Source organism: Dendropsophus ebraccatus, chromosome 1 (genome assembly GCF_027789765.1).
Source record: "Dendropsophus ebraccatus isolate aDenEbr1 chromosome 1, aDenEbr1.pat, whole genome shotgun sequence".
NCBI classification, from domain to species: Eukaryota; Metazoa; Chordata; class Amphibia; order Anura; family Hylidae; genus Dendropsophus; species Dendropsophus ebraccatus.
Window position 1 is genome coordinate 87698247 of NC_091454.1, and position 18452 is coordinate 87716698.

General features: G+C 42.7%; 1 protein-coding gene across 2 annotated transcripts in view; it reads right to left on the reverse strand.

The window, feature by feature from the left end:
* Window positions 1-4690: 4690 nt before the first annotated feature.
* HMGA2 (high mobility group AT-hook 2) overlaps window positions 4691-18452 on the reverse strand; it is a 162526-nt gene continuing 148764 nt past the window's right edge. For both annotated transcript variants that reach the window (XM_069955833.1, XM_069955834.1), the window contains exon 5: window positions 4691-5931. In XM_069955833.1, the coding sequence (XP_069811934.1) occupies window positions 5887-5931 (45 nt within the window). In that variant the 3' untranslated portion in view covers window positions 4691-5886. The remainder of the gene's footprint in view (window positions 5932-18452) is intronic.

Genomic DNA, 18452 nt, shown 5'->3' on the forward strand with positions numbered 1-18452 from the left:
TATTGTGGTCCTCATATTGCAACCAAAACCAGGAGTGGATTAAAAACACAGAAAGGATCTGTTCACACAATGTTGAAATTTAGTGGATGGCCGCCATATAACAGTAAATACCTGCCATTATTTCAATATAACAGCTGTTGTTTTAAAATAACAGCAAATATTTGCCATTAAATGGGGGCCATCCACTCAATTTCAACATTGTGTGAACAGATCCTTTCTGTGTTTTAAATCCACTCCAGGTTTTAGTTGCAATACTGACTGAAATATACTGACTGAAACATACGTAGTGTGAACCCAGCCTAAACAAAACATATGACCCCAATTTTCATCGAGCCATCTCCAGTAAAAACAATGTACAAAATAACAGCTCTAGGGGTTTCTTTATGCCTTCCTTTACCCTTTGTAAGGATACACATCTTTTAACTCTTTAAAATCCTTTATATAATATTCTCAATATTAAAGGCATATATGTTTACTGATCTATAGACACACATGTTCCCTACATCAGAGATGTAGATAATAAGCAAACATGTGCTATTGGGCACTATAAAATATGCATCACTGTGATTTTATCACTTAATTCCTGCCATTTTTAAAAATTAAATTAAGAGTTATAGGGGGGAACTTATCAAGAACAGTGTACTCATACACCTGTGTTAAGTAAAGCTCCATTCCCAATGCACCCCGCCATATTTACTATGAAGCTCCCGCCTCTTAAGAAATCCGTTAGACTTGGGCCTGGGCATGAATCATGATAAATGGGGCTTGGGAGGAGGCCATGCCACCATCGCCACACCCCTCTGCCTGTCTATCAGGAAAGCAGGGCGTACGTCGGGGACCACCTGGTTTTCGCAAAAACCTGTGCCTATTTCCTGCCATGCACAATAATAAATTCCCCCCATTATGTATATTTGTAATTAAGTGCAGTTTTTTTTTTTTTTTTACGGGAAATTTTTTTAAAACTGATTCACCAGTAAAATAGGTGTGGCCATGCGGTTTTGCTGTGTGTTAATCATCCTTACATATTTTCATACCCTTGTTTGGTTTAAAACAATTCTTTTGTTTCACACTGTTATTTAATAGTATGTGTTTATAAATCTGAGTATCTGTGGTGAAATAAGGATCAGATTACTGGGTTTGTACAGGATTCCAAAAACAGTGCCATACCTGTCATGATGTTGTTTGTAACATTGCTGCTAAACTACTATTCACTTAAATGGGATTTACCCAATAGGCAATGTTATCCATAGGAGATACCTATCTGATCACAGGGGGGCTGACTGCAGCCATGCCATCACTCCATTCATTCTCTACGGGAGCTGCTGGAGACAGCCAGCATTTGCCAGTTCTTACCTCTACCACAGAGAATGTATGGTGCCACAACAACCTGCCGTTCTTAACATCACATGGATAGGGGCTAACTTTGCCAGTTGGGAGAACCCCTTTAAATGGGAGAAATGAAGAAAGTGGTTACGTCTCTGTAATCCTATATACAGCCACTTTAAGGCTTTGATTCTATCAACTTTCATCCCACTCTTATCGTCACCTTTTGCCTGTTAAGTTATACTTTCCAAATTCTTTAATCTTAATTCAAATGATAAAGCATTAACCGTGTGTGCTTTTTTAAGCAAACATGAAAATACATGTTACAAATCCAGCAATATGGAAAGTGTTGTCTAAATATAAATACCTTTCCATTAGTATTCTAATTAAATCTTTTTTTCTCCATTTATCAAACTTGTACAATATTATGTCATTCCTCCTTTTTGCCTACCCCCTCAGAATCAACTGATACAATCCATTGAGCAGAAATATCAGGTTGCAGCTGTCCATAAAAATCTATTGAAAGGAGAAGAGGAGGAAATAGAAATAGGACAGCTTCTATGAGCACACTTGCTAACATTTAAATGCCAAAATAAGGACAAGTAAGCGCTGCCCTGGGAACATCTGAAATAACCACTTTGCAAATCTGCTCACGATACTGTCCCCTCTAAACTGGGCAAGTAAGAGGTCTAAAAAGCCACAAAAACACAATGCCTAGGATGTTGGTCGGTGTAAAGGTCAAAGTTATGAGGTACTGTATCTATTCTTCATATCCCTAGACATACTGTAGGTCACTCTAATATTATGTACAAAAAAGGGATAAATGTGATCTATACACCAAGCAGTATCCTAGGTTAAATGTGTTTTTGTGGTGTTTTATACTTTTAAACAGCAAATAATTAAAAGTGAAGTTTTAGTAATGATATGTCTCAGTAACAGATATTTTGACTATTTTGTATCCTAGGCCTATGTTGGATCACATTAATTCCTACAGTTCTGTGATGTGTAAGTATGTGGTCTGTCATATGTACACAAAAACAGCAGTAGGATGGAGGGCGAAATGCAGCAGTAAGTATCCGAGGTGCAGGGAATTCAGAACTGAGTAAAACACTAAAAACTGCAACTGTGCACGTTTGTCTCTGTTTCAGTTCTTCTTGCTTCTTCCCCACCCCCTTTACTCTCTACCGATTGCTATGGGGAGCAGTAACAATCTCTCAGAAAAGCTAAAAATCCAACTCCTCTGCTCTACAAATTCTATTAATCAATTAAGTTAGTAGATTGTAAGGATCGAAGCAGGAAAATGTTTTCTTTTGTTAAAAAGACTTAATAGAAATATTCCTACTTTCACTTAAAGGGGGAGATTTATCAAATTCGTATAAAGTAGAATTGTCTAAGTTGCCCCTACCAACCAGTCAGATTCCACCTTTCATTTTTTAAAGAATCTGTGAGGAAAAAAAAGTGGAATCTGGTTGGTTTCTCGGGGCAACAGAGCCAGATCTACTTTACACTATGTCTGATAAATCTCCCCCATAGTATTTATTTATGGTGGGCCATAACTGGAGGTACATTTTAAAGAGGTTATCCAGGCTTTCAAAAAAATGGCCACTTTCTTAAAAAAACACTTACCCTCAGTTTGGGTGTTGTTTTGCAGCTCTGTTCTATTTAGGTGAGCCACACACAACCTGTGGTGCTGCTTTTGCAAGGAAGTAGCTGTGTTTCTTCTAACCCTGGATAACTCTTTTAACAAAGACCAAATTGTGCTGGCTAGATAACAAGGTCAGAGGCTCTCCAAAACGGGTTGCACTGTATTTTCTGAATCTAAGAAACCGCTGTCTACTGCTGAAATGTGACAGCCATGAACACATGAGCATCAGAACAGGATCATGGAACAATGGAAGAAGATGGCCTGGTCTGATTTACTTTTTCTTTACATCATGTGGATGGCTGTGTATAGCTTAACATGACACCACGAGCACTATAGAGAGAAGACAAGCAAGCGGGGACAGTGTGATGCTCGGAACTTCCTGTATGGAGCTCCAAAGCTGTTTGAATTTTCTCACTACTGTGTTGAAACAGCCTTGCAGCTGTGTCAGTACAGTAGCACAAAGATTCAAACTGTTTCAGAGCGCAATGCAGGAAGTTCCAAATTCTGGTCTTTAGCACATTGTCTGTGCATGGAAAGTAATTACATGTGAATGCACCCTTAGGTGGGTAACTGTAATGTCATGACTGATTAGTTATATGCAAGAATCTTGTATGTTTTCAGATGTGCCCTGGTGCATCTACAAGGTCATATGTGATAGAAATGGACCATATTACTCTTCACGTAGGTGTGCCATTTTAACTTAAGGAGACATTTAAGTTTTTCTCTTATAAATAAGCATTAGATTGTTGCTATTACTTCAAAATATTACTAACAAAAAGCACCCTCTGTACAAGCAGAAAGCATTAATGTACATGGAGTTTTTACAAAAGCTCTAGATAATAGGGTCATGTATAAAACAAAAAAAAGTTTAGTTGTTTCTCTATACAAAAGGTTTTCATGTGTGACTAATCTTTTCTGCTTTCATTTTTTAGAAACCACTAAAAAGAATCTAGGTTTCAAAATGACACTGTTAGCTAGCTATTAGTTCAAGTAGACACACTGTATCTTTCATATATCCAGCTGTGCTTCCAGAAAGATGCTTTTATTCTCTAGAACAAAAGGTCTTTTCCAAGCTCCTGATCTGCTGCAGACTGGAGTCCCAAGCAGGGTCGGGTATGGGAGAAGGGAGTAAGGAGGTGTTTCAGGTTGTTGCACTTCAGGAGCTCAGGAAAGCCTCTTTGAACCTTTGTACTATAGAATAAAAGCATTTTACTACATTATGGAAGCACAGACAGATATATGACAGCTACTATGTGTTACCTTGCCCTAACAGCTATCCAACAGTATCAGCCGTTTGGAACGTGAATTGCACAATTGGCTTAAAGGGGTAGTGCACCCAAAATTTTTTTCTTTCAAATCAACTGCTGCCATGAAGTGCCAGAGATTTGTAATTTACTTCTATTAAAAAATCTCAAGCCTTCCAGTACTTATCAGCTGCTGTGTGTCCAGCAGGAAGTCGTGTTTTCTTTCCTGTCTGACACAGTGCTCTCTGTTGCCTCCTCTGTCCATATCAGGAACTGTCCAGAGAAGGAGCAAATCCAACTAGAAAACCTCTTCTGCTCTCCAGACTGGAAATAATACCACTTCCTGCTGGGCATACAGCAGCTGATAAGTACTGGAAGGCTTGAGATTTTTTAATAGAAGTAAATTACAAATCTCTGGCACTTCATGGCAGCAGTTGATTTGAAAGAAAAATTTTTTGGGTGCACTACCCCTTTAAGTGATGTCCCTGATCGCTGCGTAGATGAAGCTTTATCTCCTTATTGCATATACACAAGATGCCTCAAGCCTGAGTTGGTAGCATGAACGGACATGCAAACGTGACATACCCAGGGATTTCACTCAATCCAGTGTGGGAGGCACAGGGGCGAGGCCAGCATGACTGGAAAAGAGAGGGAAGGCATTTATGTGACTGTAAAAGCCTATTTTACATATGACTAGCACTATTTAATAAGGTTAATATGCGTGTAGCTACCCGCCTCAGGTTTTAAATCAAGAAGTGGGACAAACCAGTGCAATATGAACTGGATTCACATTGAAAAAAAATGGAAGAATACTACATGCAGATTGTGACACATTGTGAAACACATGCTGTGTGAATATATCCTAATATATGCAATGCAATGATACTTGTTGAGTATTTCTTTTTTTATTGTTCTTTGCCCCTTTTCCTTTTCCACACTGGATACCTTTTATGAGAAAACCATATCAAACATATATTATGTTTTTTTCTAGCACTCTACTCAAAATGGCAAGATTTATGAAGATTCAAGGTACCTTAAAAGAAAATATGTAAATTAGTTTTAAAGATAAAAAAAATTATAACAGTATAATCTGGTAATAGGTTTTTAACTGTCATGAACATGAAGCAGCAATCTTGCTGTGAGACAAATGTAGGTTCTGGGGACAGTATCCCCAATCTTTGGTGTTGTATGGGGAGTTTATTATAATAATTTGATTGTTAATGGTGTGGTCTACACAGGATTATCCACAAAGTTCCCCAGTTCAATGCCCATTTAACATAGTATATGTTACAAAAATAGTCATGTTTATGCAGTGCAGTGAGTGGCAAAAATGAAAACTGATACAAGAATGTCTGTCCCACATATCACTAATTAGTAGGTCACAAACAAAACATTACCATTTATCTGTATCCCTGTTTTACAGCAGTTTTTCTTCTCAGCACTAAAACTGGGACAGTAAAATGATTACAAAGAAAGTAATGGACTGAAAGTTCCTAAAGAGGTTGCGTGACTTTGTTCCCTGCCCATAGGCAAGAGGTGGAGAGATGGTGATAGTACAAATTAAGTGGTCAAGGCAGCATTTTCATTTCTGAGATCCAGATAAACCGAAGGGACTAAATCTGAATCCAAGAAACCCAACTGCTTTTTGAGGTAGAAATTCATGTCGGTTGCGGTCTAGTCCTCTTCAGATTCATGTGAGGAGGCCTCTTCTGTTTCTGCCTGTAAGAAAAAGTAGCCTGATTAAAAATGACTTTGTCTACATATCACTGAAATGAAAAACACTAGTGACAAGTGACAAACACCTTCAATGGCTCAACTACATGGCCTTGATGAACTGCTCAACGTGGTGAGGGAGGAGGAAAAAATAGGAGGCCACGTAGCAGTTGTTTCCTCCTACAACTGCGGCCAACAAATATATATGGACCTATACACTCCACTGCATCCTCTTATTTTGTTTGGGGTATTGGCTGTTAAAGACTTGAAAGGAAATATGTTCTCATGAATACATATTGTTAGGCACACTGACCTCCTCTTGAGATTATGCTTAGCCCCTTTAGGACCAGGCAAATTTGTTTTTGCGCTTTCGTTTTTTTCTTCCTTGTGTATTTTTGTGCCACTAATTGTAACCATTCTGAGTAATTGCAGGCAAGGATAAAAAAATTGTTAATATGTTGTTATTCGTTGATTTACGGCCCTATTATAAGAAGCGATCAGCAGCTGTATTTGGGCAATTATCGGCTATTACTGCTGATAATCACTTTGTGTAATAAAAGGCAAAGATTAGCCGACTTGCATGATGTTGGCTGATTGAAAGACAACAATCTGCTGCCACAGCTCCGTGTGGCTGACCGCTACTATCTCTTATGTGCTCCCCAGATGATCTAAAGATCATCCAGGTAGCCCCCCCCCCACAGCTCCCCGTGCTCCCCCCCCCCTCCCACTTACCCACTCGCTGTCAGCATGTGTAATAGCACCGGCAGCAAGTGGGGAACGAGGAGCAAGCAAGCGCTGAACTGACAAGTCGGTGCTTGCTTGCTCCCTTTGATTTCCCCATGTAATAGGGGCTTTAACCCTAAAATCAATGTAAATCGTTCGCTAATTGTTCACTGTAATTCCACATTTGCTCTCTGTAATTTCGCATTCATTCACTAATTGTTAAGTGTAATTCCAAATTGTTCCTTCTTTTGCTGGGATCAGATGGAGTAAACTATCATAGTAAGAATCAATGTATCGATCAGAACTAACGATTATTGTTCTGTGTAATATGGTGAACGATTTCAGGTTAACAATAAACAATCTCGTTTGCAATCATTTTTCATTAAATTGTTAAAAATCACTTTGTCTAATATTTTCCCTCTTTTCAAATCCATTCCTGGCTTTGGCTTCAAAAATCTGTCTGTGTAAAGACACCCTAAGCCCTATTACAGACACAGATTTATCTGTTAAATAAATCAGTGTGTGTAATAGGGCCCTAACACTGGCGGTATGGTCCCTGGCTAGAGCTACTGTAAAAGCACCATAATACTAAAGCTCCATAAGGGCCCTAATTCCGCGACGATTATCGTGCAAATTATCTAATTTAAACGATAATTATTCTGTGTAATTGCAGGCAACAATCGAAAAATCACTTATGTGTCGTTGATCTAGACTGACCCTAAAATCACTGTTAATTGTTCGCTGTAATTCCACATTCATTTGCTGTAATTCCGCATTTGTTCACTAATCGTTAAGTGTAATTTTACATTGTTCCTTATTTTGCTGGTATTAGATGGAGTAAGCGATGGTAGTAAGATTGTTGTAACTATTGTTCTATGTAATATGGTGAACGATTTCAGGTTAACAATAATCTTGTTTGCGATCGTATATCATTATAATAATAGGACATCTAATAGGACACTTACAGCAGGTTTATATGTGCAAACCTGCTGTTTGTTTCCTTTTGAACTGAGAACTGAGCATGATATAAATCAAATGAAATTGATACAGGAGGTGAACTCAAAGTTGGTATAGTCAGATGTGTACCACATACATATATGTAAAGAGGTAGAAATGTGCTATTTTTAGCAAAGTAACTTATATTTTTGATCACCCTTGCTGATCTATAAAGTATTTTTAGCAGCTTGGGTGATCATACTGCGGAACTGGATTTCACCCAAAGCTCCAACGGTTAGGGAATGGAGAGAGTTAGGCTCTACAATGTTAAGGAATGAACTCTGGCATAATATCTATGTAAAGAAAAATAAGAATGTGAAGTTAAAAGAACTTGTTGCTCATTGGGAGAAATATTAATGTGATCATTTTAATTAAGACCCCCCCCCCCCGCGCCAGCTAAGAGGGGTGGGAGGGGGGTGGGTTTGAGAGGTTATGGAAGAAGTATAACGTCATAACTATCTTAGTGAATAAATTCTGGCAGGTTAAGTAAAAAATAAGAAAAATTGTAACTTGTGAGGTACTTTCAGGGCGCCTATAGTGTTGTATTTATAAGGGACGAGTGATGATTTGAATGGGGTGGCGACGGGGTCGTGTCCCTGCTGGGCCGGGGGATGGGGAGGTGGGCTGGACGGGTGAGGCGAACCAACAGTGCTATATATATTTATAAATTAAGATCAACACATGGTTTAATGGCTGGCCGGGACAGGGTCGGTTAACTGGGTATTTTTTGTTTTTTTGAGTGTCATGAAGTTGATAAAAGCCTAATGAGACAAAGGGTTGTATGTCAACCTGTCCGCCTGTAAGCATCTGACAGTCCATGATATATGGGCAGTGGATGTTTTTTGGATAGGATGGTGACCATAGGCGCTGGTGAGGCGGAGCCTTGGTTACTGATATGAGTGAGTACTAGCTTGTCTCCTGCTGGAGATGTCCTAAATGGGGTATGTCTGGCAAAGGGGGAGAATGGGTGATTGATCTGGATATTTTGCTCATGAAGAGGCTAAGTTGATAGTTGTAATAACTTGTTTTAATATGATATTTGTGGCGATGGGTTTGTCCTGGTCCTGTCTTGCTCGGTCTGTGCTCCTCTGGTTGTGGGGATGGGGCTGCGCCGCAGCCTGTTTAAATGATTTTTAATTTCAGTAGTGTTAATTTAGTTAACTTTAAGTTTGGTATTTAACCCTCTCCCGCCGCCGCACTGTAAATTAACATCGCTGCAGCCTATGCCTGATGCTGCAGCGATGTTAATTTACAATTCAAGATGACACAGGCACAAGAGCTGCGCCTGTGTTATCCGGGGCAGGTCCCGGCTATCAGTGATAGCCAGGAATGCGCCGCAACTCTCATCACCGGAGCCACGCTCCGGTGCTGAGTGTTAACCCTATAGATACTACGGTCAGCACGACCGCAGCATCTATAGGGCTTCAGACAGAGAATACTCCCTCTACAGAGGAAGAATTCTCTGTCTGCTGTCCATCGGGGCTCTGTGAAGTGATTGCAGAGCCCCGATGGTAGCCATGGAAACCGGAAGCCTCAGGCTTCCGGTTTCCTGGCTAGGGAGGCCGGTGGGGGGAAGGGAAGGCTGGGCATGTGAAGCGCGCGCCCATGAGGTCTGCGCCCTCCCCTCTCTTCCCTGCCGCTGTTACAAGATTGTGACAGCGGCAGGGGACAGAGGAGAGGGGGCAGACCAGCCTATGGGATCATTATGATCCCATAAGCTGATGTCCTAAAACAACCTGGGCATTGAGGAATAAATGACCTCAGGTCGTGAAAGGGTTAAGGAAGGGTGGTGTATAAAGAGTTTAAAAATTTTGTAAGTTACAGTAAGGCGTCCGAGCAGGATTAACCACACAAGGTTAATCTACCTCTACCACACAAAAGAGCTGTATGTTGGTTTGGGTTCAGAAGCCAGGATGGAAGCATAACTTCTGTTTGGGTGTGTGTGTGTGGGGGGGGAGTAAATTCTTTTTTTTTTGGTATGTTATATATGGTTGATAGATCACAATGAAGATTTTTTTTGAATTATTAATTATGATCTGTATACAAAAATAATAAATATTTCTAAAAAACTGTTGAGACAGAATGTTACAGAAGAAAAAAAAGAAATAAAAAATACAGTCAGCTACAATCTGAAGTCTCAAGGCAAACTGAAAAAAAACAAAAAAAAACCCCAGATAAAACTGAGTGGGCTGTTCTTGTTGACAATAAAACTATATGGTGATAACTGTTTTAATCTCCATAGATCTGTCAGCTATGTAACAATGAATACTTGTTCTGGACACCAAACAGGAAACAAGAGAGGAAATGTAGCATATGCAAGGCTGGCATAAAAAACAGATCTACCGTCAAGACTGAAACAAAGGTATCTACTATATCCTTTTCCGATATCTTTGCATTTCTTTTACTCTCTTTCCTCACTCTACAGTTACACATACATTTATAATCTATCTTTTTCTTTCTGCAGCTGGCTCCACAGTGAGACAATATGCGGGATAACCATTTTTTAAATGTAAACCAACATAAAGACTCTACAATAACCCTATTGGCCTTATGTTCCTGCATATGTACATAAACACAAATACATGTGTAAAACAAAGATAGATTTAAAGCTGTATTCCACGGGGCGACTGAAGGAGCAAACGAGTGCTGTTAGCGTTCGTTTGCTCCTCGTTCCCTGCTCACTGCTGTCACTATTACACACGGTGGCAGTAAGCGGGTAAGTCCAGGGGGGAAGTCTGCCCGGGTGCAGGCTGCCCATAGCATATAGCAGCTGTCTGCTGCCACCGCTCCTATTCCACGGAGCGACGGCAGCAGATTGTTCATGTCGGCTGATCGTTGCCTTCTATTACACGGGACGATTATCGCCCGCAATGGTAATTACGAACAAAAACGATGTGTACATACTCCAAAAGATTAGCGAATGATTAGTGAATGGTAAACAATCATTTTATAACCAGCACAAGATGTGATCAATGACATATGAACAAATTTTCATTAGTGGTTTGACCGTTGCCTGCATACACGCCCAAAGATTATCGCTTAAATTCGAACTATATAATGAGTGTAATAGGGCCCTTACTTCAGGTAAAAAAACAAACAAACCTGAATATGTCAATTGATCTAAATTTACTAAGGTTCTCAGAGTTTAAATGAGAAGCAACTAGGTCTCGTAAACACAAAATGTGCAAGGAGCAACAATAAAGTTAAAATCTTCAAGAACTACTAGCTGAACCAGATTATAAAAGTCCTCATACTTTAATAGATTTAATTTTCCACATGGCTTCCCTTTGTCTGGGTGGCTAACTGACAGAATTTATAACCTTCTTCCTTTCCCAGGCCACTACAGTGCACCATTCAGCAAAGTATGCCTTAAAGTTTGTCTGTGTTACATGAGCAACATTTCATTCATTAGTGTTTGAAACACTTCAGCTGTGAAGGGGCTTCTAAATGCTACCACGTGTGACACCACTGCATAGGAGCACCCGAATGCAGTCAGATCCTTTAATCACTGCCTAATGCTTACAGTAAACCTCATGTGGGACGCTTTAAATACATTCACAACCCTGTTTGCTGTAAATTCAGAGAATAAACACATGAACAAATGGATGACAACTTCAAGATGCTACAGCAGCACCAAGCTGTGGCATTTCACACCACTTCTGTTCTGTCAGTTTAAAGATATGTGGGAAACATGAAAACTATGAATCATTGACTATACAGCCCTTCCTGTATAGAAATAGCCCAGATGATACACTTTCTTCACATGGAAAAAATGCCAACTGGACTATGATTAACCACCGGGCAATCACTAAATAACTGAGAAAACATTCATTTATACAAACTGGTATACAATGCATCTTAGATACACAAATGAGATGTATAAGACTCTCATAATTTATAATAGTAAGTCTTTACTAGCAAGGGACACAAAAGAATTTTTTATGTGTTCTATAAGTTAAACTCCTCCCATTTTCAAATATTTTAGACTTTTTCATTGCCCCCCTAAGGAGGCTGATCTGTTTATTAACATCATTGCATGACACACATCATGATCAAATCTGTTTATTGTACAGACATGGCCACAGCACAAGGCCATGGCCATTCTGTGACACACCTGCTTCTTCCTGGCCCTTAAAGGGGTACTCCAGCAAAAAGCTTTTTCCCAGTAATTGAAACACATTACAAAGTTATATAACTTTGTAAAATGCTTTAACCACCTACCTGCCCCCCTTCCCTATCTTTTCCCCCCTCAACGCCCACCAGGAAGTGAAGTATACTCATTCTTACCTAATGACTGTTGACCCCTGGAAGCCATTTTGTGATAATGACATCATCAAGAGGGAGGCGGGTCTAAGCCTTGTTAAGCCAGCCTCCCTTTGTCAGATGACTCAGGTTGCTCAGCTCTGATTGGCTGAACAAGCTGTAAGCCATCTAACAGTTCTACAGAGTCAGTTAGACATCTCAGGAGACAAAGTGCATCATGGGAAAGTCCAAACCAGGAAGTAAAGAAAAAATGAAGCCACTAACTTGAGCCTCAGGGACCTGCAAACAGCGGGAAATTCAAACGGAGACAGACTCTGGAGGGATGGTAAGTGGAAAAACTATGTTTGATTGATTGTTTTTTTTATCAGTGCCAGAGTACCCCTTTAACCCCTTGCCTCCGCAGCCTGTTTTGGCCTTAATGACCAGGCTCATTTTTCAAAATCTGACCTGTCTCACTTTATGCGCTTATAGCTCAGTGATGCTTTAACGTATGCTAGCGATTCTGAGATTGTTTTTTCGTCACATATGGCACTTTATATTAGTGGCAAAATTTGGTCATTACTTTGTGTGTTTTTTGTGAAAAACATCAAAATATCATGAAAAATTTGAAAATTTTGCATTTTATGAACTTATGAAATTCTCTGCTTCTAAAAAAGGAAGTCATAGCACATAAATTAGTTACTAAATCACATTACCAATATGTCCTCTTTATTCTGGCATAATTTGGGAAACATATTTTACTTTTTTAGGCTGTTATGGGGCTTAGAAATCTATTAGCAAATTATCACATTTTCATAAAATTTCCAAAACTGATTTTTTTAGGGACCAGTCCTTTTTTTAAGTGGGTTTAGGAGGCTTGTATACTGGAAACCCCCATAAGTGACCCCATTTTGTAAACTAGACACCTTAAAGAATTAATCTAGGGGTATAATGAGCATTTTAACCCTACAGGGGCTGGAGGAAAGTATTCACAATTAGGCCTTAAAAAAAATCGAAAATTTTAATTTTCCAATAATATATATGTTTAGATTAAAGTTTCTCCTTTCCAAAAGGAACATGAGAGAATCTGCACCCCAAAATTTGTAACGCAGGTTCTCTTGAGTACAACGGTACCCCATATGTGGGCGTAAACCACTGTATGGGCACACAGCCGGGCTCAGTAGGGAAGGAGCGCCAATTAGCTTTTTTAAAAAGTTTGAGCGCCAGGTGCGTTTGCAGTGCCCCTGTAGTGTCAGCAGAATAGAATCCCCCCAAAAGTCACTCCATTTTCGAAAGTACACCCCTCAAAGAATTCATCTTGGGGTAGGATGAGCATTTTGACCCCACATGCATTAGAGGAAAGTATTCAAAATTAGACAGTAAAAATGAAAAACACGAATTTTTCCAATAATATGTTCGTTTAGTTTGAAATTTCTCAATTTCACAAGGAAAAAGAGAAAAAAAGTACCCCAAAAATTGTAACGCAGGTTCTCCTGAATACAACGGTACCCCATATGTGGGCATAAACCACTGTATGGGCACACAGGAGGGCTCAGAAGGGAAGGAGCGCCAATTAGCATTTTCAGTGCAGATTTTGCTGAAGAAGTTTCTGAGCGCCAGGTGCGTTTGCAGCGCCCCTGTAGTGTCCGTAGAAAAGAACCCCCCCAAAAGTCACCCCATTTTGGAAAGTACACCCCTCAAAGAATTCATCTTGGGGTGTGGTGACCATTTTGACCCCACAGGTATTAGAGCAAAGTATTTAAAATTAGACAGTAAAAATGAAAAACTCGAATTTTTCCAATAATATGTTCGTTTAGTTTAAAATTTCTCAATTTCACAAGGAACATGAGAGAATCCGCACCCCAAAATTTGTAACGCAGGTTCTCCTGAGTACAACGGTACCCGATATGGGGGCATAAACCACTGTATGGGCACACAGGAGGGCTCAGAAGGAAGGGAGCGCCAATTAGCATTTTCAGTTCAGATTTTGCTGAAGAAGTTTCTGAGCGCCAGGTGCGTTTGCAGAGACCCTGTAGTGTCCGCAGAAGAGAACCCCCCTAAAAGTCACCCCATTTTGGAAAGTGCACCCCTCAAAGAATTCATCTTGCGGTGTGGTGACCATTTTGACCCCACAGGTATTAGAGGAAAGTATTCAACATAAGACAGTAAAATTGAAAAACTTGCATTTTTCCAATAATATGTTTGTTTAGTTTGAAATTTCTCAATTTTACGAGTAACAGGAGAGAAGCTGCATGCCCAAATCTGTAACGCAGGTTCCCCTGAGTAGAACGGTACCCCATATGTGGGCATAAACCACTGTATGGGCACCCAGCCAGGCTCAGAAGGGAAGGAGCGCCAATTAGCATTTTCAGTGCAGATTTTTCCGAAGAAGTTTCTGAGCGCCAGGTGCGTTTGCAGTGCCCCTGTAGTGTCAGCAGAAGAGAACCCCCCAAAAGTCACCCCATTTAGGAAAGTACACCCCTCAAAGAATTCATCTTGGGGTGCAGTGAGTGGTTTGACCCCACAGGTATTAGAGGAAAGTATTCAAAATAAGACAGTAAAAATGAAAAACTCGAATTTTTCCAATATATGTTCGTTTAGTTTAAAATTTCTCAATTTCACGAGGAATGGGAGAAAAAATGTACCCCAAAATCTGTAACGCAGGTTCTCCTGAGTACAACGGTACCCCATATGTGGGCATAAACCACTGTATGGGCACACAGCAGGGCTCAGAAGGAAGGGAGCGCCAATTTGCTGGAGCAAAACCGCAGCTAGTAATGGTTATTAGAATAGCGCAGTTACTAAAATACAATAAAAAAATGAGATTACAGGTAATGTGGGGTGGTTACGGGCAACCAGGGGTGGTTACGGGCAACCTGCGGTGGTAACGGGCAACGTGGGGTGGTAACGGGCAACGTGGGGTTGTCACGGATAATCTGGGGTGGTTACGGGCAACCTGCGGTGGTAACGGGCAACGTGGGGTGGTAACGGGCAACGTGGGGTGGTTACGGATAAACTGAAGTGCTTATAGGTAATCTGGGATGGGAACCTGTAACGTGCGGTGGTCGGAGGCAACGTGCGGTGGTCGGGGGCAACGTGCGGTGGTCGGGGGCAACGTGCGGTGGTCGGGGGCAACGTGCGGTGGTCGGGGGCAACGTGCGGTGGTCGGGGGCAACGTGCGGCGGTCAGAGGCAACGTGCGGTGGTTAGAGGCAATCTGGGGGGAATTACATGTGATTAGGGGCAACATGGGGTGGTTACAGACAATCTGCGGTGGTTACGGGTAACATGGGGTGGTTACAGACAATCTGGGGTGGTTACGGATAAACGGAAGTGCTTATAGGTAATCAGGGGTGGGTACATGTAATTTTGGGTGGTTACGGCAATCTGGAGGGGGTCACTGGCAACGTGTGTGAGTTAGAGGCAACGTGCGGTGGTTAGAGGCAATCTGGTGGGAATTACATGTGATTAGGGGCAACCTGGGGTGGTTACAGACAATCTGTGGTGGTTACGGGCAACCTGGGGTGGTTACAGACAATCTGTGGTGGTTACGGGCAACCTGGGGGGGTTACAGACAATCTGTGGTGGTTACGGGCAACCTGGGGGGGTTACAGACAATCTGTGGTGGTTACGGGCAACCGGGGGGGGTTACAGACAATCTGGGGTGGTTACGGATAAACTGAAGTGCTTATAGGTAATCAGGGGTGGGTACATGTAATTTTGGGTGGTTACGGCAATCTGGAGGGGGTCACTGGCAACGTGTGTGAGTTAGAGGCAACGTGCAGTGGTTATGTGCAATATGGGGGGGGTTACGGGCAATCGGGGCTGATTACGGACCATCTGGAGGGGCTCACTGGCAATTTGGGGTGGTTACAGGCAACGTGTGGTGGTTATAGGCAACGTGCGGTGGTTATAGGCAACGTGCGGTGGTTATGGGCAACGTGTGGTGGTTATAGGCAACGTGCGGTGGTTATGGGCAACGTGCGGTGGTTATGGGCAACGTGCGGTGGTTATGGGCAACGTGCGGTGGTTATGGGCAACGTGCGGTGGTTATAGGCAATGTTCGGTGGTTATGGGCAACGTGCGGTGGTTATGGGCAATGTGTGGTGGTTATAGGCAATGTGTGGTGGTTATAGGCAACGTGCGGTGATTATGGGCAACGTGCGGTGGTTAGTGGCAACGTGCGGTGGTTATGGGCAATGTGCGGTGGTTATTGGCAACGTGCGGTGGTTAGTGGCAACGTGCGGTGGTTATGGGCAGCGTGCGGTGGTTATGGGCAACGTGTGGTGGTTAGTGGCAACGTGCGGTGGTTAGTGGCAACGTGCGGTGGTTATGGGCAATGTGCGGTGATTACGTGCAATCTGGGGCGGATACGGGCAATCTGGGGCAGATATGGGCAACCTGCGGTGGTTACGGGTACTTTGGGGGGGCTAGGGGTAATCTGGGAGTAAAGTGCAATTATTACTATAATAAAAAGTGTGTGTTTTATTTTTTTGTATGTTTTTCACTTTTTGTACTTTATACATTAATTATCACTGTATTACTATGATTACTGTGATATTTTCTATCACAGTAATCATAGTTCAGTGACAGAGACCAAATTGGTCTCTGTCACTTTAAATTTTCTGAGATAACTGATTCTGGAGCGCATGCGCACTTCAGAATCAGCCTGGACGTCGAGGAGGACGGAGCTCCGTGGATCAGGTAACGTATGTGGGGAAGGGGGGGGTGACTGGGGGACGGGGGTGACTGGGGGGGTGGGGGGCGACTTGGGGGGGGGCACGGTGACACTTTTTATCCCCTGTCACCAATGATTTATGGTGACAGGGGATAAAAAGTGCTGGCAGCACTGGGAACAGGCGATCGGCGGTATATAGTATATACCGCCGATCGCCTGCTCCGGGACCACACGGGGGGGTCCCCGATCACTGCCCCATGCTCTCCGCTACCTCCGGTGGCGGAGAGCATGGGGCTTTGATCACTAATTAATTTCCATCCCTGCGAACAAACATCGTTTGTTCGCAGGGATGGGGGCGGCCATCTTGGATCTGATAGCCGCCCGGGGAGGGTGATCGGGGGGCTGATCTGGGGTCTGAGGGGACATTTTTCATCTCCCCCCACCGTGGATTCACGGTGGGGGGAGATGAAAACTATCGGCGGCGCCGGTAATGCCCGGTACCGGCGGATCGCCGCTAAAACGGTAGTAGCGGCGATCCGCCGGTATCGGAGGACGAGGGGAGGGGGCCGGGGGACACAGACTGAGTGGCGGTGGGGGGATGCAGCGTTCTGCAGCCTCCCCCCGCCGCCCGATCGGCGGGGGACACTGAATCTCCCCATAGACGCTGCGGTCGCATTGACCGTGGCGTTTATGGGGTTAACTGCCCGGGGGGGAGCGCGGCTCCCCTCCGGGCAGTGGCAGCAGGAGGATGCTGTGTGACACAGCCTCCTCCCGCTGCCCGATCTCACCTAGGGACAGAGGGGGGAGGCAGGGAAAGCATGACGTCCAGGGACGTCATGATGCATTCTGCCACTGCTTTTCATGACGTCCCTGGACGTCATATTGGGGGAAGGGGTTAAGGTCAAGAGGAAGCGGGTATGCTGTAAAATGGCTGTCACCCTGTTGTAATGTCCCAAGGGGTAGAGGGTGAGTGCAGCCCTGGAACTAAACCCCCCAGCTGTCACTGCCTACTTGACGACCACCCTAAACAGTGGCCCTCAACTGGGCGGCAGTCCCTTCCTAAGATATTGTGAGGGATAGGGAAAAGGACAGAACAAAGTCAGACTAGCCAGGTCAAACCAGGAGAACATGTCAGGAACAAAATCACAAAACAGAGACAAAGTCAGATACCAAGCCAAGGTCAGAGAGTCCAGGAGAAGCACGTCAAAACCCAAATCACAGAGACAAAGGGAAATCCATGGTACAGAAAGAGGTCAGTAGAACAACAGGTATCAGCAGGTAGATAAATGCTAGTGAGGCTTTGAAACCAATTCACAGGCAACTCTCATAAGCAGCTGAAGCCTTATGTAGAGCTTCTCAGGGAGAACAGATCAAGGAGATCTGAAAGACTGGGACCAGATTTGACTGACCCGGTGCCTCAGTCTCCTGACAGCATTCACACGCTGCACAGCATGTGGATAAATGGACCAGCATATCCATATGCCCGCTACCCTCGCAGCTTGGGGAAGCTGCGCTGATATGTCAGGCGACGGTGGTGCTGCCATGGGCGAAGGCAAGTTTGTTACACCTGTGATGTGTCACTAACTGTTTAACACCTTCAGGACCAGGCTAATTTCGCTTTTGCGCTTTTGTTTTTTCCTCCTCGTGTTTGAAAGGCCATAGCCCTTCTTTTTTTCCACCTACAGACCCACATGAGCCCTTATTTTTTTGTGCCACTAACTGTACTTTACAATGACAAACTTAATTTTTCCATAAAATATGCTGCACAATTTTGGGGGAGTTTTGTTTTTACAGCGTTTGTCCTATGGTAAAAGTGACAGGTTATCTATGTTCCTCGAATTGGTAAAATTACAATGATATGTAACTTGTGTAACTTTTATTTTACTTAA